General features: G+C 41.4%; 1 protein-coding gene across 1 annotated transcript in view; it reads right to left on the bottom strand.

The window, feature by feature from the left end:
• Positions 1-24,442, bottom strand: part of LOC140481033 (DNA (cytosine-5)-methyltransferase 3-like) — a 43,208-nt gene that overhangs the window by 16,806 nt on the left and 1,960 nt on the right. Inside the window, exons 4-7 of the mRNA XM_072576630.1 lie at positions 12,385-12,464; positions 11,383-11,495; positions 9,441-9,612; positions 1,246-1,330 (exon numbers count right to left, since the gene is read on the bottom strand). Of these exons, the coding sequence (XP_072432731.1) occupies positions 1,246-1,330; positions 9,441-9,612; positions 11,383-11,495; positions 12,385-12,464 (450 nt within the window). The remainder of the gene's footprint in view (positions 1-1,245; positions 1,331-9,440; positions 9,613-11,382; positions 11,496-12,384; positions 12,465-24,442) is intronic.

The following is a 24,442-nucleotide window of genomic DNA, read 5'->3' as shown; positions in this document are numbered from 1 at the left end:
TGGGGAAAGGGTGAGGATGCACGGTCTTTAGGGCAGGGGGTTGACAGAGGGGAAAGGGTGAGGGTGCATGGTCTTTAGGGCAGAGGGTTGACAGAGGGGAAAGGGTGAGGATGCGTAGGCAATAGGAGAAAGAGTTGACAGAGGGGAAAGGGTGAGGATGTGTGGGCTATAGGGCAGAGGGTTGACAGAGGCGAAAAGGTGAGGATATGTGGACAATGGGGCAGGGGGTTGACGGAGGGGAAATGGTGAGGATGCATGGTTGTTAGGATAGGGGGTTGATGGAGAGGACAGGGTTAGGATATGTGGACTATAGGGCAAGGGGTTGACAGAGGTGAAAGGGGTGAGGATGCGTGGACTATAGGGTAGGGGGTTGACAGAAGGGAAAGGGTGAGGGTGCGTGGACAATAGGACAGAGGGTTGACAGAGGGGAAAGGGTGAGGATGCGTGGGCAATAGGAGAAAGAGTTGACAGAAGGGAAAGGGTGAGGATGCGTGGACTATAGGGCAGAGAGTTGACAGAGGGAAACGGGTGAGGATGCGCGGTCTTTATGGTAGGGGGTAGACAGAGGGGAAAGGGTGAGGATGTGTGGACTATAGGACAGAGGGTTGACAGAGGGGAAAAGGTGAGGATGTGTGGACTATAGGACAGGGGGTTGACAGAGGGGGAAAAGGTGAGGATGCATGGGCAATAGGACAGAGGGTTGACAGAGGGGAAAAGGTGAGGATGCATGAGCAATAGGACAGGGGGATGAGGGAGGAGAAAGGGTGAGGATGTGTGGACAATAGGACAGAGGGGAAAGGGTGAGGATGTGTGGACAATAGGACAGAGGGGAAAGGGTGAGGATGTGTGGACAAAAAGACAGAGAGGAAAGGGTGAGGATGTGTGGACAATAGGACAGAGGGTTGAGGGAGGGGAAAAGGTGAGGATGCGTGGACTATAGGACAGGGAGTGATTTCCCATCGGGGGGTTATCTTTGTGTCGGGGAGTTCCCAGAGTTGGAAGTAGCCCTTAAATGGCTATGCCATTTAACTTAAAACATTTGTTTTTCCGCCTATTTGATAAGTTTGGTGTTCTATTTTCATAGCATGGATCTTTGCTTGAAAGGTCAGATAATTCGAAAAAGAACTGCAATGGAGATTGCAAGATAAGTTCATGTATTTTATATACGTCTGCACATCTATTCAAGGGAAATGTCCAAAGAAAAAAAATGTTTGTTGTTGTCAGTTAGGATGAATCGGTACTCACCTTTAGTCATATTGCTGAAGATGGACAGAACTCTAATTGGATTTTGTTTATCTGTAGGAACTGGTGCATAGATCCGAACATGGTCCTGTTGAAAATGGATGTTTGGCAGAATACTATTAAACCTACATGCTTGTTTTTATTTAGACAAATGGTACAAATTATTTCAGAAGCCAAATGTTTTCTTTCACATTAAAGGAATTTATTGAATATTACAATCAAAGTAAAATCAAGTGTACTATTGTTATTATGAATTAAAATTAAATTAGAATAGTTTATTATAACTTCTAATATGTTTGCATTTAAACTGTCAATATCACAATATAATTTTACATTGCTTAGCCTTTGCAATTCCAACTTTATTTGAAAGAGTATAAGAGGTTAGATAGCATGGTAAATTGTGTGGATCGGAGCAGGAAGTCACAACTAAATTGAAATAAATTAACAGGGCAAAACTGGTAAATGGATTTAGCTCAGGATCAATTCCATTGAGTGCAAGGAAAAACAAATTAGAATAATTGTTAACAACTAACAGCTAGAAATTTGGAGAAGGAAAGAGATTAGGTGTCCAGGTTCAGAAATCACTCAAAACTAATGCACTAGCCGAAACGCAATAAAAGGTAGAGGAATAGAATGCTGCTGCTTTTTTCAGGAAAGCTGCAAGTGGCCATCAATTATGGTTTAGGTGTAGGGAGCCTTTTGTCTGATCACATCTGAAATACTGTTGTTTCAGACACTAAATGTCTGGAGGAATACACCAACAGCAACAGTGCTTTAGTTTAACTGAATCTTTTATTTATCATGTTTCAAAATCATTTACATGATGAGGCAGAACTGAAAACAAATACTGCCATATCTAATCAGTGAAGTCATTCATTTCACATCCATATTGTTTAAAAAGATGCAGCAGCATGATAACAAGACAATGGGCAAATTTGTGTCTTTTAAACTTAATTTGTCCTTTTTGAGACAGCTGCATGTGAAAACACAAACTCCTTTTAAAAAGGGACTTGCTCTATAGGCAGGGATGTGAAGGCCTCTGAAACTGGAACATTTGTGCAGCTTTAGTCTTTATACCTAAGAAAGGATAGACTTGCCACAGAGGCAGTGCACTGGATGTTCACTCAGTTGATACCAATGGTGGCAGGACTGTCCAATAAGGTGACATCCCTAACATGGTTTGACTGTATTCAGCAGAGTTTAAAAGGATGCGAGGGTATCTGACTGAAGTGTATACAATTCTAATCAGCTTGACAGATTAGATACAGGGAAGATCTTGAACCAAAGTCTCAGGATATTTAGGACTGAGATAAGGAAAACTGCAAGGATATAAACCTGTGGAATTCTGTACCACAGATGGCTGTGAAGACCAGATCACTGAATGTATTCAAGAAAGGGAAGTGGTAGATTTTGAGATTTTAAAGGTGTTAAAGAATGGGGAGAAAGCAGGGATGTGGCATTGAGATAGAGGATCAGCTATGATCACACCGAAGGGCAGAGCAAGCTCAAAGGACAGGATAGGCAACTCCGGTTATTAGTTTCTTGATTTCTTTACTTCTTCAATGAAGTTCTTGTCTTCCTTCCTCTGGTGTCATTTGATTTTTGTGTATATTCTTTTGTAGCATTATATCGCACTAATTTGCACGTTTGTATCCAGCGTGTCACTTCTGCAATTTCTTTGGTGTTGACACCTAAAAAAAGTTCTGCACCCACTTCTAAAACAAAGTAAAACATGAGGCTGAGGCAACAATTCTCCAAGCAGTGATGTTAGTAGTAACCAAATTAGCAAAGAGCTTTTCCGTAATGATTTTTGGTATGCTTCTGTTTTAAATTGGACATGACTAGAATCGCTGTTTCATGCCCATGTAGCTGCTAGCACGTCTTTTTCAATTACAATGCATCTTTGATCAATTTCTCTTAAAAATGTGGATGCAGATTAAACTGATATGCTTTACTAAGTCTTTTAAAATTCATTATAACATTGACCATAGTCCAATTGATACTCAGCTACTAAGGTTGGCAGTTTAGGATCACACTGTGCTAAGAACAGAGGATTTAAAAAATATTTTTTTAAGGGGTTTCTGCTGATTTTTATTCTTGGTATGGAGATGCAGTTGTTTGACTAGATTGGGTTGGGATATCTGGTCGGCATGGACGGGTTGGACTGAAGGGTCTGTTTCCATGCTGTACACCTCTATGACTCTATGACTGGGAGGGACAGAGTCAGAAGTCTCATTAAAAACAGAAGTCACATGACACCAGGTTATATTCCAACAGGTTAATTTGAAATCAAAGACTCTCGAAGCACTGCTCCTTGTCACTTCCCCAGATGAAGAAGCAGCGCTCTGAAAGCTTGTGATTTCAAATTAACCTGTTGGACTATAAACTGGTGTCATGTGACTTCTGTTTTTAATTCCAACAACATGCTTGTCCTGTCTGAGGAGCTGCCACAAGCAATGGTTTCTAAAAGTGTGGTGCTGGAAAAGCGCTATCGGTCAGGCAGCATCTGAGGAGGAGAGTCAACATTTCTAGCATAAGCTCTTCATCTGAATGTTGGGGGCGGTGAAGTTGGCACGGGGGCTGACAGAGAAATGGGAGGGACCGGGGCTGGGGCGGAAGGAAGCTGGGAGTGCAATAAGTAGATGAAGGAGGGGGACAATGGTGATATGTCAGAGCAGAGGGTGGAGCAGATAGGCGGAAAGTAAGATGGGCAGGTAGGACAGTTCAGGAGGGTGGTGCTGAGTTGGAGGGTTGGATCTGGGTTAAGGTGGGGGAGTAGAGAGATGAGGAAACTGATGAAATCCAAATTGATTCTGTGTGGTTGGAGGGTCCTAAGGTGAAAGATGAGGTGTTCTTCCTCCAGGTGTCAGGTGGCTAGGATTTGGCGGTGGAGGAGGCCCAGGACTTGCATTTCCTTGGCAGAGTGGGAGGGGGAGTTGAAGTGTTCAGCAACAGGACGGTAGGATTGTTTGGTGTGTGGGTCCTGGAGATATTCTCTGAAATGTTCTGCAAGTTTGTGTCCTGTCTCCCCAATGTAGAGGAGACCACATCAAGAGCAACGGGCACAGTAGATGAGGTGTTTGGATGTGCAGGATAACCCTTGCTGGATGTGGAAGGATCCTTTGGGGCCTTGGATGAAGGTGAGGGGGGAGGTATGGATGCATGTTTTACACGTTTTACGGTGGCAAGGGTAAGTACCAGGAGTGGAGGGTAGATTGGTGGGGGGCATGGACCTAACGAGGGAGTCGTGGAGGGAATGATCTCTGCGGAATGCTGATAGGGGTGGGGAGGGAAATATATCTCTGGTGGTGGTGCCTGACAGTAGGTGGCAGAAATAGCAGAGGATGATGCGATTTATCTGGAGATCGGTGGAATGGAAGGTGAAGACCAGGGGGTTCTGTCCTTGTTGTAGTTGGAGGAGTGGGATTCAAGGGCAGAGGTGCAGGAAATGGAGGAGAAGCTTTGGAGGGCATCGTGGACTACATGGGAGGGGAAACTGCAGTCCATGAAGAAGGACGCCATCTGGGATATACTGGAGTGGAATTGGTCCTCTTGGGAGTAAATGAGCCAGAGGTGGAGGAATTGGCAGTAAGGACTAGAATCTTTTTAGAGTGGGGTGGAAGAAGGTGTAGTCCGGGTAGCTGTGAGAGTCAGTGAGTTTGAAGGAGATGTCTGTTGAGGCGGTCACTGGAAATAGAGATGGAGAGGTCCAGCAAGGGTAGAGAGGTGTCCAAGATGGTCCAGGTCAGGGTGGAAGGTGTTGGTGAAGTTGATGAACTGTTCAACCTCCTCATGGGAGCACGAGGTGGCGCCAATACAGTCATTGATGTAGCAGAGGCAAAGGTGGGGAATGGTGCCAGCCTAATCGGGGAGGATGGGCTATTCCATGTACCTGACGAAAAGGCCGACATAGCTGGGGCCCATGCAGGAACCCATGGTTACCCCTTTGGTCTGAAGAAAGCGGGAGGATTTGAAGGAGAAATGATTGAGGGTGAGGACCAGTTCAGCCATTCAAATGAGTGTGTCAGTGGTAGGGTACTGGTTGGGTCAACAGGAGAGGAAGACACTGAGGGCTGGGAGGCTTTTGTCATGGTGGATGGATGTGTAGAGGGACTGGATGTCCATGAGAAAGATGAGGCATTGGGGGCAAGGGAAACGAAAGTCATGGAGGAGGCGGAGGGCATGAATGGCATCCTGAATGTATGTGGGGAGATCCTGGACCAAGGGGGACAGGGCAGTGTCAAGATATGCAGAGATAGGTTTGGTGGGGCAGGAGCAGGTGGAAACGACGGGTCGACCAGGGCAGTCAGGTTTGTGAATTTTCAGTAAGAGGTAGAACCAGGTGGTGCAGGGTTCCTGGACTATGAGGTTGGAGGCTGTGGATGGGAGATCCCCTGATGTGATGAGATTGTGGATGTTCGGGGAGATAATAGTTTGGTGATGGGACGTGAGGTCATAGTCGAGGGTACAGTAGGAGGAGGTGTCCGTGAGTTGGTACCTGGCTTCAGCAGTGTACAGGTCAGTGTGCCAAACTACCACAACGTGATAAATAATTGCCCACATATTTAACCACTTGCATGAATCTCTGCCATTTTGTGAATTTCCGAATGATGTAAACTCCTGGATATTCCTTTCCTTCTTTGGGTCTGATATTATGCCTAATACATGAACATTTCTGAAGCACTTGATAGTCAGCTGTGAGAGTTCACATTTCTCATTCATCGTCAGTTCAAATGACATACTGAATGGTATGAGAAGCTCAGATTCTTTACACAATGGTAACAATCAGAAACCAATAAAAGCATCACACTTAGTGAAAATTATGCTGCTCACTTGCTTTTCAGGGCAGCACAGTGACTCATTGGTAAGCACGGCTGCCTCACAGTACCAGGGACCCAGGTTCAATTCCCACCTGGGGCAACTGTCTGTGTGGAGTTTGCACATTCTCCCTGTGTCTGTGTGGGTTTCCTGCGGGTGCTCTGGTTTCCTCCCACAGTCCAAAGATGTGCAGGTTAGGTGGGTTGGCCATGCTAAATTGCCCGTAGTGTTAGGTGCATTAGTCAGGGGTACAATGTAACGGAATGGCTCTTCAGAAGGTCGGTATGGACTTGTTGGGCCGAAGGGCCTGTTTCCGCACTGTAGGAAATCTAATCTAATCTAATCTTTGATCCCTGGATGCCATAGGGTGGATTTCCTTCTCTACTGGTGTATAGAGGGACGCAAATTCTGAGTGAGCTGATTGTGGAATTGGCACTATGTGAAAAACATCTTTGTTGATTTGGTCACCAGCAAAATCACTGCTCGGTGAAGCAATGCCTCAGTCTCATGCTTTTTTTTTCAGGAGTGGGTGCAGAACTTTTTTTAGGTGTGAATAAGAAAACTGGAATGCATCTGCTCTCAACCTTACGTGTAGCTAGCTTTTTGTGCTAGCTTTAGCCTTTCCGACGAACAATTTGAGGAGTTCAGTTCTGAATCATCTGTTTCTCCTCACTGTCAACTTCATCAACCTTGAAAATACATCTCAGTTATGTCCTTGCTTTTCTGCTCAATAAAGAGCATGCTTGATTTGGAATCACGTATAAAAACTCGAAGATTGTTCTTTTTATATCATGCACTCATGCAGTCACCTGGCCTGTTACTTTTAACTGAATGTGTCACGGTCTATAAAATCAAATGGTGTATAGCTACAGTGTTTCTTGATGCCTGAGAGGACTGATACATCTGTCACCCCACTAAGTTTAAAATTCATTTGGCATCGATTTACTCTTACATCAACATTTTAATGCTTCCTTTTTCATTCTTTGTTCCCTGCTAGTTACGTGGTTTCGCTGTTGTGAGGTTCTTCAATTTCTTTGATACTACTCTTTGTTATGGGTGTTAACTTTAGTTTTGATGTTAACATCTTTTTATTATGACAGCCTGTTTTAAACTGGCCAGTGAATATACCCCTCTATCCTTGGCAGGGCAATCTTTATGCTGATCCAGCCTCTGACTCTGTCACAGAGAGAAGTCTTCATTATTGCATCTCCAGTCGTTTCTTGTTGTTTCCCAGACCACATAATGGTACTGACACCTTCACTTTTGTGCGCAACATATTGTATTGATTTGAATGTTATTTTTGCCACAAGACCTATCACCCCCAACAATGACGACTTTGTTTCCTTACTTCAGTTTGTCCATGAAACTCCATAAACACAAAATCTCTCAATGGGGCAAATTTAATGTTACATATTTGCAGTTGTCTGATAAATGATGCATGTCACTGATAAATGAATCTATGCCCTCTCTTGACTTTTGTTTCTATTTATTAAAATTTTCCCTATGATTGTATTGCATCAAAGGCTGTATACATACCAAAACCTCTGAGAAACTCTTTCTATGTGAGCATTTCCTAAAATGTCATTGTCCACAATGCTGCTAATTGCATGGTTTGGGGGTGGGTAACAAATGCTACCCTTGCTATTAATGCTTGTATGCCATACAAAATGAAACAAATTTGATAAAAGCTCATCAGTAACTTATCCACAAGTCCATATCCTTTGTTTTTCTTGCCTAACAATAGATCACGCTCAATATTCAATTTTCAATTGACCTAACCTGTTGTTTTGACAGTATGTATCAGACTTCCACCACAGGCATCTCCGAATCTTGTGTAAAAATGTTCGACTCATCATCATCCTTCAAAGCAGTTGCTTTAATTTTGAGGTTATGTCCATTGCTTGACGCTTGAACTAGATGGAATAGTTTCTATTTAATTATACTAGCATTTTCTTTAACAGCTTAAACACCTCAGTTAGGATACACCCTCAGTCAAGCTAACAAGTAATTGGTTTCTCTGATTTAATGCCTACACGCCTGGTATCATCTCAGGAAGTCTATACGAAATCAGAGTGGATCTTATGGCCATTTAACATGATCATGGCTCACCATCAGCCTTAACTATTTTTGCCAGCCTGCTGCCTATATCCCATGATTCCTGGAAAGGTCAAGCATCTAGTTAAGTTTCAATGATGGAGCAATTACTACTTTCTGAGATAAGGGATTCCAAAGATTCACAAGTCTTTGAGGGAAGAAACGTTTCCTCATCTCAGTTCTAAATAATTTGTTCCTTATCCTGAGAGTGTTATGGATTTGACAGATAAGGGTAATAACCTGCCAGTCTCTTATCCAATCAAAGCCCTTCAAAGTCTTGGCGAACTTGCATCACACCTCTTCCTGGGTCTGTTCATTCTTCCATAGATACTGCTTCCAGAACAAATGCTTAGCTTTAAATGGGATCCAACAAAGCTTTACATAGCCATAAAACTTCCACTTCCTTGTTTTCTCGTCCATTTGAGACAAAGGTCACTGTTCCATTGACAATTGTATTTTTAAACAGGCCTTCCAGCTTTCAGTAATTTCATTATTGGACTTGTAAGTCTCTCTCCTCATTTACTATCTTCTTGCCATAAAAGAAAATTCCAACCTAACCTTCTTAACCACAAAATATTGCTGCAGAATTCCTAGACAATGACTTGTTTTACAGCCACAGCATTCATAAATATGATCCAGTTTGGCTTCTAGTCAATGGGGACCCCTAAGTTACTGATGGTGTCTTTAGATATTTTATTATATTAAAAAGTGTTATGTAAATACAAATTGTTATTAATTTTATATCCACAAGCCCTCAGATAAACGGTGTGTAATTTTACTAACATTTCTATTATGGAGTTTGACAAATTATACATGGATTTACATGAAAGGTTGAACTTCTTTTGCTGAGTTTTACCTGTCAGGTGAGGGTAATGAAAATTGGGGTGTGTATTGTCAAAGTTGAGAGTCATTAAAGCAAATAGATGTAAAATGATGAATAAAACATACAATGCTTGCATTGTTTATTACTCTTAATGGAAAATGCTCTCAGCAAGAAAATATTACTAACCCAGAAAATGTTAAACTACAATGCAAGTTAAAACTGAAGCCAACTGCAATTTTTTTTTGTCATGACTCTGATGGGGTAGGATTGACACTCTTAGTCGCCACATTTAGCTTCCTGCACGTTGATTTCTGTGCATAGCTCTCAAAAGTAATTTTAGAAAAGGAAATAAAGACTTGGACTAACTTGGCCCCTGATGCAAACCCCAGGATATTCCAGAGCATGCAACAGTCACTACTGTTGTAAGCAATAATATCTCAATTGAAGCAGCCATTATACTTACACTCTCTTGGTCAAAGAACTGCTTCAGTTTTAGTTGCCACGTCTTCTTTTTCCGGAGTAGGCCAAAAGACTGAACTGGACAGCACATGAAACACACCCAGGGTTCCATTGCTTCAGCCTGTTTTGCAGCACCAGGCTTCACAAGAGCATCTAAACACTCACAACAGTAGCACCTACATGCATTGGAGTCATCATTCATTTAGGGAAACATCAATGAGAAACTATTACAAATTTTATGCAGCTGCATATTGTAACTGAATCAGGCTATTCACTATGCTGAACAATGAAATAGATTAAAAATTATATCAAACCAATAATCTATTTATTCCACCTGTACAATAGTGGTTGCATGAAGATTTATTATAGAGCAAAAAGAACATTCCGATTATTGGGACATTTTAAATATGTAAATATACAGCTCATTACATCTAATCACTGGGAAGATTTTTAGGTTTAAAATGTTAAAATGTTAAACAGGGTAGAGCTTGTACAAGGATATTCTCCAGAAACATTGGTATATGCATCCCCATAGAACAAATCACACCACCAAATCCACTGACTTGATTTATCCCAATTAGAATCATAGAAATGTACAGCATGGAAACAAACCCTTCGGTCCAACCCGTCCGTGCTGACTGGATATCCTAAATTAATCTAGTCCCATTTGCCAGCATTTGGCCCACTTCCCTCTGAACCCTCCTATTCAGATACCCATCCAGATGCCTCCACCACTTCCTCTGCCAGTTTATTCCATACACATAGCACCCTCTGCGTGAAAACATTGCCCCCTACTTTCCTTTCAAGTCTTTCCCCTCTCACCTTATATGTATGCCTTCTAGTTTTGGGCTCCCCTACTCTGGGGAAAAGACCTTGACCATTCACCATACCTTTGCCCCTCATGATTTTATAAACTTCTATAAGGTCACCCCTCAGCCTCTGATGCTCCGGGGAAAATAGCTCCAGCCTATTCAGCCACTCCTGTAAGTTCTCACCCTCCAACCCTGGCAACATCCTTGCATATCTTTTCTGAACTCTTTCAAGCTTAACAAAATCTTTCCTGATAAATTCCTACTATTTCTGCCACATGAAACTTTGTACTTGGAAGATAAATTTGCAAAATCTATCTGCATGCCTGCACACAATGACATCACAGGGTGTATACATTAGCAGGACTTTTGCTCCAATCTCATGTGCTTGAGCTCCATCTGTTGCATTAAGTTGATATTACACAAGTTCAATGTTAATCTTCACTATTCCGCATTAAGGCAGCTCATCCTTAGAGATGGACACAATTACAAACACCATCTATTAATATGTATACCATACATTTTTTAAAAATCACACATTAAGACAAATATTGCTATTTAATCTCTCTAGCCAGTTACAGATCTTTTCATTTTATTATGATCAAAAGTACACAACGCCAGGTTATAATCCAACAGGTTTCGACATTATAGTCCAACATTACTAGCTTTCGAAGTGCTGCTTCCTCATCGGGCAACCACCTGATGAAGGAGCAGCACTCCAAAAGCTAGTGCTTCCAAATAAACCTGCTGGACTATAAACTGGTGTTGTTTGATTTTTAACTTTGTCCTCCCCAGTCCAAGAGCAGCATCTCCAAATCATTCTCATTTTATGCTTTCTTGTTTCTCCCCCCTTTCCTTTCCTCTGTATCGGCTTAAAATCTGTTCTAAACTTAACTCATCAAATCTGATGAAACATTAGCTTTGTTTCTTTCACAAACTGTTCATGTTGCATGTAGAATGTTCACAATTTCCTAATTAGTTCAAGAGATTGAATATAAAAAAATAACTTTAACATTAATTATGTATTTAGTATACAATTAGTGGCGATGATGACAAGGAATACAACAGTGTTTGAAGGCACTTCTGTTAAGGTGTGAATGAAAAATGATTAATGTCTTAAAAGCATACTGCCTGTACCTCTTACACCCAGAATTTCCACACATCAGCACTTTGGTTCCACCACAGCAAATTGTGCAAAAGGATTGGTACCCATCCTGATCATACAGGAACATCGTCTCCAAGAAGTTGTCCTAGTGAAAGAAATACATAGATTTTGCAGTGCAGATAAAAATATAAACACAGAGAAATGTGTGAAATTCAGTCAGTATTTGAAAGGAGCAACAAAAAAAATCATTGATGTTTTGAATGTCCATCTTGTAACAATCAATGTACAGCAATTGAAGCAGATCTGAAATAAAAGGAGAAAGCACTGGAGAAACTCAGTCGCATCAGCATCTGTGGAAAGAGAAATACAGTGAACATTTTGAGTTTGATATGACTTATTCAGACCTCAAAACCTGGACACTGAACTGAAATCTAAATTACAGATCTTCGAGTTTGAAATTATCTAGAAAAGCAATTGTATCCAAAATCAAATTGATTCAGATCCATATAGCAAAGAGGTTTAAGTGAGTGAAAGAAAACCACTGATCTCAATCCTGAATCATTCACAACTGTAAATTAAACTACAAAATTAAAAGTGCTTGCTAAGTATGGTATTGTCTCATTTTTCTTGTTGTGCATTTGAATTCTTCACTTAGGTAGATAAATTGAGAACAATGTTGGAGCAAATTACTGCAGCTGCTGGAATCTGTAAAGCAAAAAATGCTGGAAATCACAGCAGGTCAGGCAGCATCCAGAGAGACAGCAAGCTAACGTTTTGAGTCTAGGTGACTCTTCATCAGACCTTTTCATCAGATAAATTAAGATCTGTTTTCCAAGGTGATTTTGTACTTGTACCTGCAATCTATAAAATAAGTTGCATCAGTTCCACTGAAGTTAACTCCGTCAACAGATATAAGGCATCTCTGTACCGTTTACTAACAATGACAAAGTCACAGCCCATTCACTAGTTAACATAGTTGTCATGCACTTTAATTCTCATTTGCATTTCCCTCTAAATTATTTTATGTGCAATACCTTACATGGATCACAAAGTCCTCCTTCAAAGAGTGGATGCTGAGTAATCACTTGTAGACTCCCACAGCCGATACATATCTCTATTGTATAAAACATGAACAAGATTTACTCCACTGGGTGTGGCAAAGCTTCTCAAACACTTAGTAAGCATCATATCTCATTTGTGAAAATTTATAGCTACACAAGAGGGCAGAATACTGCACATGTCAGAGCTCATCTGGAATTCAGAGTGGGATTTACATTTATTCAAAACCACTCATTTACAGAGAATTACAATCAAGTTCTTAAAAGTATCTACATCAATCTGCAGACCTTCCACCATCAAAAAACATTTCTGACTCCAATGTGCATTATTCTGTATCATTTCTGGTGTCTTGTGCCTTTTACTTCTTATGCAGATTATTCAAATGAGACATAAATTACAAGATTAAAAAGAGCCATTAATGTAGTGAAATGTCTAAAAGCACTTCACAGTAATGTTATACAGCAAAATGGTAAGGCAAGACACTTTAGGGATATATGAGGATAAAATGCATAATGGTCAAACTCAGTGGATAACGCTTGCAAATAGCTGGCAGGATGGAAAAGGTAACTTGTCTGATAACTGATTATACTTGCCATTTTTTCATATATTTTCCCCACAAAAATGATATTTCCATGAGCATTCTCAACTTATAGTATTCTGTTGAAATGACTATTCTTCTGTGTCCCAAACAATGAACATTAACCAGCTAGTCTGCTGTAATGACTGGTATTGTCAAGCCTGCCTATCAGCTCACTCTAACCCTGCATAAGAAGAAAGCGCAATTTTCAGTTTTTGTGGCTACTTTCAAGAAACAGTATAGCCAAGAGACACTCTTATGAGGGGGGAAATGCAAGCCAACAAATCCAAAATCCTCTCTATGAAAAAAGAAACAGCTGGAGATTAAAATCAATAGCTGGATTAGTGGTGCTGGAAGAGCACAGCAGTTCAGGCAGCATCCAACGAGCAGCGAAATCAACGTTTCGGGCAAAAGCCCTTCATCAGGAATAAAGGCAGTGAGCCTGAAGCATGGAGAGATAAGCTAGAGGAGGGTGGGGGTGGGGAGAGAGTAGCATAGAGTACAATGGGTGAGTGGGGGAGGAGATGAAGGTGATAGGTCAAGGAGGAGAGGGTGGAGTGGATAGGTGGAAAAGAAGATAGGCATTCGGACAAGTCAAGGAGACAGTAACTGAGCTGGAAGTTTGAAACTAGGATGAGGTGGGGGAAGGGGAAATGAGGAAGCTGTTGAAGTCCACATTGATGCCCTGGGGTTGAAGTGTTCCGAGGCGGAAGATGAGGCGTTCTTCCTCCAGGCGTCTGGTGGTGAGGGAGCGGCGGTGAAGGAGGCCCAGAACCTCCATGTCCTAGGCAGAGTGGGAGGGGGAGTTGAAATGTTGGGCCACGGGGCGGTTTGGTTGATTGGTGCGGGTGTCTCGGAGATGTTCCCTAAAGCGCTCTGCTAGGAGGCGCCCAGTCTCCCCAATGTAGAGGAGACCACATCGGGAGCAACGGATACAATAAATGATATTGGTGGATGTGCAGGTGAAACTTTGATGGATGTGGAAGGCTCCTTTAGGGCTTTGGATAGAGGTGAGGGAGGAGGTGTGGGCACAGGTTTTACAGTTCCTGCGGTGGCAGGGGAAAGTGCCAGAATGGGAGGGTGGGTCGTAGGGGGGCACCCCCCTACGACCCACCCTCCCATTCTGGCACTTTCCCCTGCCACCGCAGGAACTGTAAAACCTGTGCCCACACCTCCTCCCTCACCTCTATCCAAGGCCCTAAAGGAGCCTTCCACATCCATCAAAGTTTCACCTGCACATCCACCAATATCATTTATTGTATCCGTTGCTCCCGATGTGGTCTCCTCTACATTGGGGAGACTGGGCGCCTCCTAGCAGAGCGCTTTAGGGAACATCTCCGAGACACCCGCACCAATCAACCAAACCGCACCGTGGCCCAACATTTCAACTCCCCCTCCCACTCTGCCGAGGACATGGAGGTTCTGGGCCTCCTTCACCGCCGCTCCCTCACCACCAGACGCCTGGAGGAAGAACGCCTCATCTTCCGCCTCGGAACACTTCAACCCCAGGGCATCAATGTGGACTTCAACAGCTTCCTCATTTTCCCTTCCCCCACCTCATCCTAGTTTCAAACTTCCAGCTCAGTTACTGTCTCCTTGACTTGTCCGACCTGCCTATCTTCTTTTCCACCTATCCACTCCACCCTCTCCTCCTTGACCTATCACCTTCATCTCCTCCCCCACTCACCCATTGTACTCTATGCTACTCTCTCCCCACCCCCACCCTCCTCTAGCTTATCTCTCCATGCTTCAGGCTCATTGCCTTTATTCCTGATGAAGGGCTTTTGCCCGAAACGTTGATTTCGCTGCTCGTTGGATGCTGCCTGAACTGCTGTGCTCTTCCAGCACCACTAATCCAGTATTTGATTTTCAGCATCTGCAGTCATTGTTTTTACCTCATTAAAATCAATAGCACCAAGGACCCGGGCTTGATTCTACCCTCTCTCTGTGTGAAGTTTGCACATTCTCCCTGGGTTTCCTCAAGGTGCTCCAGTTTCCTCCCACAGTCCAAAGGTGTGCAGGTTAGGTGGATTGGCCATGGGAAATGCAGGTTTATGGGGAGATGGTGGGTCTGGGTGGAATGCTCTTCAGAGAGCTGGTGTGGACTCGATGGGCCAAATGGCCTGCTTCCACACAAAAAGGGATTCTATGATTCTATGAACAAGAAAACAAGTGCCTGCAACAGCTGTTAGGTGGATGACATAATTGAGATTAAAATTCGGTTCAGAAGGGATTGAAAAGAAAGGGTGCATGAGAAGAGATTGACAGCAAAAATCTAAGCAAATGTAAAATATTCTTCTGTAAGCATATACTTCAATTCATATTTTGCATCAGTCTTTACTAAAGTAGGTATTGCCTCCATCATAATGAAAAAGGAGGTCGTTCAGACACAGGAAGGGTTTAAAATTAATGAAGTGAAAGTACTGGGTTGATTGGATATATTTAAACTAGATAAGGCACCAGGAACTGGGTTCATTCAAAAGTCCTGAGGGAAGAGAAGGCAGGATTTAGAGAGGTATTGTCCATATTATTTCAATCCTCCTTAAGTACAGAGATGTATACGGAGTACAGGGGACTGAGGAATTGCAAATGTTACAGCTGTAATCCAGTGTTTTCCATCTCACACGCACACACAAAGGTTCAGTGTCATTCACTTGGAATCTCGTAACCATGTTTTCACTTATTTCGTATTAATGAAAACTAACTGGTTGTGGTGAACTCCTACGGTGCGGAGTTTGCCCCTTGATGGTGGAATGGGCATTGGAGAAGGAAAATGGTGCCCTGACTGAAGAACTGCATTATGGGCAGGAGAGCAGAAAGGCAGGATGGGAGGATACCGATCAAGATACAGATCCGTGCCAAAGTCTGCAAAGTAATTTTGAAAGCTGTGCTGGAGCTGTGACAGTCCTTAGCTCATTGTTCCTGCCATTATACTAACGCCGCCTTCTTCACTCCAATATTTCAGGAGTCAGAGAGACACCCCTAAGAGCTGCCTATCTTTATTCGAACAAAACTTTAATTCGCATGCCTAAGTCCATACATACAGCCATGATTTCAAACAGGACAATGATGTAAGTAAAAACACAATTAGAGGGGCCAGAAATTGTTATCTGCCTTATATGACACACAGTCAGAGCAAGGGGAAAGTATAGAAAGAAATAAGACTTGTTGCAATTAGATAAGCGTGATTTGGTCAGCTGCTTTGACATCACCAGGAGATTTATTAATGGACTGACCATCTGAGACAAGCCTTAGTTAATGGGACTTCTAAGCAATCAGTGAGTGCATGCTAATGCTGACTGATGTAATAAAGAGGCGTCAGGTTAAGTGGAACTGTATTCAAGTTGTAAACATCAGAAGAACTGCAGATGCTGTAGGTCAGAAGTGAAAACAGAAATTGCTGGAAAAGCTCAGCAGGTCTGGCAGCATCTATGAAGAGAAATCAGAGTTAATGTTTCAGTTCTGCAGAAGGGTCACTCAACCCGAAATGTTAACTCTGATTTCTCTCCACAAGTGCTGCTGGACCTGCTGAGCTTTTCCAGCAATTTCTGTTTCTGTATTCAAGTTGCGATATCTAATTGGAACCTTCAGACCTAAAAGAGGGTTTTTACAATTTGGTGAGCCAAACCAGATATTTGAAAGATGAAGAAATGGCAAAACATACTGTGGATGGGATCGTCACCAAGTACAGAGCAAGGAAATGTTGTCATTCATCTCGAGAGGACTAGAATATAAAAGCAGGGATGTACTTCTGAGGCTTTATAAGGCTCTGGTCAGATCACAGTTAGGGTATTGTCAACAATTATGGGCCCCATTCTTCAGGAAGGATATACTGATCCTGGAGCGGGTCCAGAGGAGATTCATGAGAATGATCCTAGGAATGAAAGGCTTAACGTTTTGTTGCGTTTGGACTTGGATTGCTTCGATATATGAGTAATTGCAAGCCTTGTTGAACATTGTGCATACATCAGTGAACATCGCTTTTTCTGACATTATAATGTAGCAGCTAAAGGTGGTAGGGCTATTGCATGGGAGTCGCTAAAAAAATTCTGAAATCTTTCACTCAGAGGGTGTATGGAATGAGCTGCCAGAGGAAGTGGTGGAGGATAGTACAATTGCAACATTTAAAAGGCATCTGGATGGGTGTATGAATAGGAAGGACATGGGCCAGGTGCTGGCAGGTGGGATGAGATTGGGTTGGGATATCTGGTCAGCATGGACGAGTTGGACCGAAGGGTCTGTTCCCGTGCTGTACATCTCTATGACTCGATGACTTTATGACTGGGATGTTGTGGAGATTGTGTGTAAATGCAAGGATCTTCCAGTGATACAGAGTTGTGATTGAGCATGTCTGTCTCAGTTAAATGTTATGGAAAGTTAAGTTGTAGATTATTGCACTTTGTGTGAAAGATTAAAGGCTTGTTTGGGCTAAACAGGTCAAGATCCTTCTTGGAAATTAACCTTGTTGCATTTCAGTAGTTTGAAGAAAAGATAACAAGTAATGATACTCGTTCAAAAGGGTAATAAATAAACTCTTCAAGGAATGAACTCACAAGTCACAGTTACTAGCCAGAATTATAATTAGGGGATTTTCTGATGAAGAGATTTTTAATCCGGATAAAAAGTTCACACAAGTTTAGAATGATTTTTCTCAATTGTTGATTGTGTAAATTGGGATGATTCAGAGTTGGATTGATCTTGGGTTAGAAACATTGCCAAGGTTAAAGACTTGAGAATTTTATTCCTGATGAATTTTAATTTTGCATACCATTAAATGGAACTTAAAAGTAAGTTATCTGAGTTTATACAGTGGCCTCAAAGTATCGATATGAGAATTTGACAAAGATCAGTTTCTGAAAGAAGCTAATCGTCTTTTTGAATGGAAAATTTTTAAATCTAAAATACTGCAGACATTTTGTGAAAATAAATAAAGCTGTGAAAGCTACAAAAATAGAATTGCTGGAAAAGCTCAGCAGGTCTGGCAGCATCTGTGGAGACAAAGCAGAGTTAATGTTTCAGGTTAAGCAACCCATCCTCAAAACTGTGAAAGCTACAGTTTATTTCCCAAAACATTCAGAAAACTAATTGCTTTTGATTTTAAAATTCAGTGTTTGAAACACACTTTTGCTCTTTATTGTCCACGGAAAGTTCTCTTTAATAAATATGTAAAATGATGCAAGTACGTCAAATGGAAAATAGTTTGTTCTGGACTTTGGAGAAATAGACAAAAAGAGGTGTTAACTCTAGTAATTTTTGAGAAGATTTGTAGCTCAGGTTGATGATAAGTATGTAAGTTAGCTCGCTGAGCTGGAAAGTTTGTTTTCAGACATTTCGTCACCATATTAGGTAACATTATCAGTGAGAATCGCCAGTGAAGCACTGGTGGTATGTCCCACCTCTCTATTTATAGGTCTTGGTTTCTTAAGGTGGGTAATGTCATTTCCGGTTCTTTTTTACAAGGGAAGGTAGATAGAATCTAAGTCAATTCGTTTATTGATGGAGTTCTGGTTGGAATGCTATGCCTCTAAGGATTCTTTCAGCTACCAGGTTACAATTTCATGTCACTGGATTAACTCATTCTTCCTCAATCTGAGTGAGCCTGTTATTCTTTTTGCATATTGGCATAACAGGACTCTCAGCAACTTTAATAATTCCATGTAGCATTGCTGCCTAACAGCACCAGGGAACTGGGTTCAATTCCCGACTTGGGCAACTGTCTGTGTGGAGTTTGCACATTCTCCCTGTGTCTGTGTGGGTTTCCTCCGGGTGCTCCAGTTTCCTCCCACAGTCCAAAGATGTGCAGGTTAGGTGAATTGGCCATGCTAAATTGCCCGTAGTGTTAGGTGCATCAGTCAGGGGTAAATGTAGGGGAATGGGTTTGGGTGGGTTGCTCATCGGAGGGTCGGTGTGGACTTGTTGGGCTGAAGGGCCTTTTCCACACTGTTGGGAATCTAATCTAATATAATCATATATAAGAATTGGAACTAAGCAAATTAATCTTGTTTGGATTTAAAGAAATTGTATGGGAACCTTAAAAAACACACATGGACGCAGTCTTGATGGCTTCAGTAGAAATGGCAATAAAAAAAATGAGGTCACTTTTGAAGAGCAATAAATTGGACACAAAGAAATTCTGGCAGCATAACAACTGCTATTTGAATAATTGAACAAGTTACATTTAGAGAAAATGACAAGAAAGATCAAACAAACAAAATGTAATAATGCTGGGGGAACGTCTGGTTTCTGTTTTAAAGATATTATGAAGTATTTTTACATGCTTTTTCATTGAGCAGTAAAGTTTCTTCAGAGTTGCTGGATGAGATGAAATGGTATTAATGGAATGCTCCACTAAGTCATGGAATCCCTGTAGGTGGCCCATCAAGTCCACGCTGACCCTCCAAAGAGCATCTCACCCAGATCCACCCCATCTCACCCTGCTAATCCACCTAGCATAGGCATTCCTGGAGGCTACCAGCAATTTAGCATCGCCAATCCATCTAACATGCACATTTTTGGATTGTGGGAGGAAACCCATGCAGACATGGGGAGAATGTGCAAACTCCACACTGACAGTCGCCTGAGGATGGAATCGAACCCAAGTCCCTGGCACATTCAGGCAGCAATTTTAACCTCTGAGCCACACTCTTGGGTGTGAATCACTTGATTACACCAGATAGGCATTGACACACATTCTGATTTATGGGTAAAACATTTACATTTGAATAATGAAGTGCTATGACATAAGAACAAAACCAATTAGAAAGAATTATCCACAGGATGAATATAGATAAAGGAAGAGTTTGATAATGTTATCTTCATGTTCTTGAGTGAAGTGACCAATGAATTTGGGGAAACCCACCTCATTCACAGGTTAGATGGGTAAAAGAGCGAGGAGGAATAACAAAGGTCAGGAACAGGGAAATCCGAAACGACAATGATGGGAGGCCACACAAAAGAAATAAAGTGACCTTGGAAGCAGTGAGGTTAGTATTGCCTGAGTCATGATCCCCCAAACCCCAGACATGAGCAGCCACCTCCTGGTATGATGCGATTAGAAAGTGGAGTATGTCCCAAACCCATGCCTGCTCTTTTGAATATTCTAGTACTGCTACTACTACCCACATGGAAAATATTGTATCATGACGCACACCTTGGTATCAGGTGGAGTGAATCAAATTGGCTGAATTCTGGCATCTGTGATGCTGGGGACATCCAGAGGACGCTGAGATAGATCATCCTTTCAGCATTTCTGACTGTAGATTGTTGCTTGAATGTCCTTGGCTGAAGATTGGTGCCCTTTTGCACTGATATGCTGCATTTACCTACTACTGAGGATGAGGATACTGTAGAACCTCCTTCTCCAGTGAATTGTTCAATAATATTCATGACTGGATGTGGCAGCATTGCAGAGCTTAGATCTGATCCATTGATTTTGGAATCATTCAGCTCTGTCTGTCACTTGCTACTTATGGTACCTGGTGTATAATTAGTCCTGTTTTGAAGCTTTACTAGATTAACACGTCATCTTTAGGGCATGCTTAATGCTGTTTCTGGCATGCTGTCCTGAATTCTCTATTGAATGAGGGTTGATGTCCTTGTTTGATGGTAATCTCAAAGCAGGGCACATGCCAGACCATGTGATCACAGACTGCGTTGAATTATGATTCTGCTCCTATTGCCTTATGAATGCTTAGTCTTGAGCTGCTAGACCTGTTTGAAGTCTATCCCATTTAGCACAGTGATAATGCCACACAACATATTTTAAATTACAATCAACAGTAAAATAGGGTCATATATCTGCTAGACGTTCAGTGCAAAGAGAAAAGAATTGTAAGAGTACAGGTGCACAATCGTTTATCCAAAATGCTTGGGACTAGCTGGTTTTCGGAATTTGGAATTTTTCAAATTTCAGAATAAGTGGCAGTTTGATGGTGTAAGTTTTAAAAATCTTTCCAAAGAATAGACTTACTGTGAGTAAAACGGGCCCTTAAACAAAATTGAGGCCTGTCAGCTGGGCCACGCCTCCACACGTCGCATCTGAGTGGGTGTGGATTTGGGTTAACTACTTACACGCCAAACAACCTTGTGAGAAAAAAACTTCACACAAAAAAACCTTCGGACTTTAGAGCTTTTCAGATTTCAGGATTTTGGATAAAGGGTTGTCTACCTGTATTTTGATTGTATCACTGAATGTAATGAAAGCACCTTTGTTTCAGTTCAGTGTATTAGTTGCCTGTTAATTAGTGTTTGCTTTTTTTTGTTTGTTGCAGTAAAAGTCTTAAAGTGTAAAATTATATCCTTTAGTTATTTCCATGGATTGTTGGAAAATTCATTTGTCTTTTAAAAGTTAGAAGTGTCTACAGGAATGGTCAATAGTTTTGTCATACTTCCTTGCTTTTGCAATACGTGCACCTCTGTATAAAGCCCAGGATCCTGTCCATTTCATTAACTGCTCTCTCAATCTGCAATTCTTACTTCCTTTTGCTGTGGAGACAGTCCATCTTGGGTTATATTTATTTGTCAGTTATCTCAGGGTGTGGCAAATTAGGTTAGATTAGATTACTTACAATGTGGAAACAGGCCCTTCGGCCCAACAAGTCCACACCGCCCCGCCAAAGCGCAACCCACCCATACCCTTACACCTATCCCTTACCTAACACTACGGGCAATTTAGCATGGCCAATTCACCTGACCTGCACATCTTTGGAGTGTGGGAGGAAACCGGAGCACCCGGAGGAAACCCACGCAGACACGGGGAGAATGTGCAAACTCCACACAGAGAGTCACCTGAGGCGGGAATTGAACCCGGGTCTCTGGCGCTGTGAGGCAGCAGTGCTAACCACTGTGCCACCGTGCCGCCCACGGTGCCCTTGGAGAAAATAAAGGACAAATAAGAATGAGCAACAAATGTTGTCTTTGATAATTTCTCACATCCCATGAAAGATCAAAATAAAGCACACTCCAATTATAGAATTATTGACCACTTTTCAATCTATTTTAAAGAATTCCTATTTCCTGGCGAAGTATTAGCCAATAATAAGAAGGTTAGTGAGAGTGTCTGTCAAATATCACACTCCTACATTTTTGGATTGTTGCAACAACAGAACCAATGTCATAAAGGGAAGTATTCCCTAAAACAGCCAAAATATGTGACAAGAGAAAGAGTGAGAGGGAAAGAATGTAAGAAGAGGCAGAGAAAGAGCAAAACAAAATGAGAAATAAATAATAGAAAGCAGCTCCTAACTGCAAAGCCATAATTGACATAAGCTAAAGGCTTATGCATTAAAAAAGATGAAAGATGCAATGAAGGGTAGACTGATCTATGCACATTGAATGTTCGGAAATCATGGACACACTTTCCCACAGTTTGTCATCTATTCAACTATCAGAGGAAGCCAAGTGAGCTAGATTCTCCCGTTTGCCTTTGCAGTTGGTAAAGCTCTTTTCTAACAATTCAGATTCCGTTCATTGGATTATAGCCATGCCTAGTGAGTGAATGGTGATCAAACATTTCCAGCCACATCTCCAACAATCTTGGGTTTTGGGTCATAGCATGTCCCCTACTAACAAGTGTTCAGGATTAGATGTCATTCAGCTCCAGTGTGATTGTATTTAGGGGAGAATCTGTTGATGGAGCTGAAAGTGAAAGCTACTGCCAGGCGGATCATGGCTAGGAGATGCCAATAATAAAAATTGCTTCTGGAAAAAACTGTCTGTTTATGGACCAGGAGCTGGTAGATTGATGGAAGCTCCAAAAAAATCATCCTTGGGCTTCATCTGGAAGCTTTCCCTTCCTTCCCATGACAGCAATCACAAAGCTTGGCAATTTCTTTAGGTACACATCAACATGTGTACACATGTGTACCCAATATGTATTTCTGTTCCCATCCTCTGGCCATCTCATCCTTCCCAGTGATAGTCACAATTTGCAAAACTGAAACAATAGCAGGGAATATAAATAGCCCCAGGCCTCATGATCGACACAAGAATGGGCACTTGTCATTATCTCCATGCTATCTTATTGTCCCTGAACATTACCTCCAAACGGAGGGCTGAACAGTACACCTTTTTATTGTAGTTCCTTGGTAATTCATGATGGGTACTTTCTTCGAGCAACCACCCCCATCTCTATCCTACAGAACATAATTTTAACGCTCTCACTGACTTTGGTTACCAATGTTCCATTCTGATCCCTGTGCTGTGTTAACACAGTTCAACAAATGCCTTATCCACCTCAATCCACTCTCAATTCTCCCTCTATATCCTTCCTCTCAGTTCTTCACGTGGTTTTACCATCTTTGCACTCCTGCTTAATTCTGTCACTGAGCTGTCCACTTAGACACGTCCATTCTTTCTGTTGTTTACACAGTGTCAGTGCTATTTCAAAACCAAATCATTAACTGGCAAGAGTTTGGGATATTATTGAGAAATTTGAAAGAAACTGAGCAAATTGTCATTTTTCCTTTTCTTTTCTTAACTTTTGCGAGAATCTCCCTGATCCATTGTCCTAAGTCTCACACTACATTGTTGCATTTTTGTTTACTTTCTTTGTTGTTTCATATTTATAATTCTCTGTTTTCTAGTCTCCTCTCTGTGCTGCTACTTTCAGTGATTTTCCTTAACCCAGTAGGTTCTGGTTCCCAACATTTCTAACTGGATTTCTTTTGCTCTGTCCTTCTCTGTTTGGAAGATTTTTAAAATTGTACAAGAAAGATAAACAGGAGTAGTCCATTCAGCCCTTAAGAGAAGTCCTATTATTTAATAAATTTGTAGCTGATCTTCTACTGTAGCATAACTTCTTCTACAATCTTTCTATTCTTTAATCTCCTTAGTGCTCGAAAATCCACAGTGCTCTCTTGAATACATTTAAGGTTTGAACATCCACAGCTCTCATGGGTAGACTATTCCAAAGATTAAAATGCTTTTGAATGGAGGAATTCCACCTGATCTCCTTTCCAATTGTCTGACACGTTATTTGGAGATTGCAACCACTTTACAGACAGTGAAAAGGGTTCTTACAAAATATATCTGATCCAAAACCATTAAAATTTTATTGATTACAATGAAAACATAATTTATTCCTTCACATTCTCCTAAATAAATGATTAATCTAATCTCATATCAAGATTTAGCCTAGGGGACCTTTGTTGTATTTCTTATAATGCAAACATATGAGTATTTTTGTCAATCCTGGAAAAGTTTTAGTCATGAGATTAAGATTGATCTGATATAAACTTCATATTAAGGTCCATTTAAATTGTTTTATCATTTGATGGAATATTTGTGATGGATACAACTGAGCACACTGGGCATATTGAAGTAATATTACCATTCCTGATGATTCAATTACAATTTTCTTCAAAATGGACATCAATATCTGACATTTAAAAATAAACTTTGAAGCAATAAAGATGGCAGTTAAAATAAACATTCTCATTGGAAGATAACGTGATCAA

The sequence above is a fragment of the Chiloscyllium punctatum genome, chromosome 9 (genome assembly GCF_047496795.1).
Source record: "Chiloscyllium punctatum isolate Juve2018m chromosome 9, sChiPun1.3, whole genome shotgun sequence".
NCBI lineage: Eukaryota > Metazoa > Chordata > Chondrichthyes > Orectolobiformes > Hemiscylliidae > Chiloscyllium > Chiloscyllium punctatum.
The sequence above is the reverse complement of the archived record's forward strand: the minus strand, read 5'-3'. Positions and strand labels throughout refer to the sequence as shown.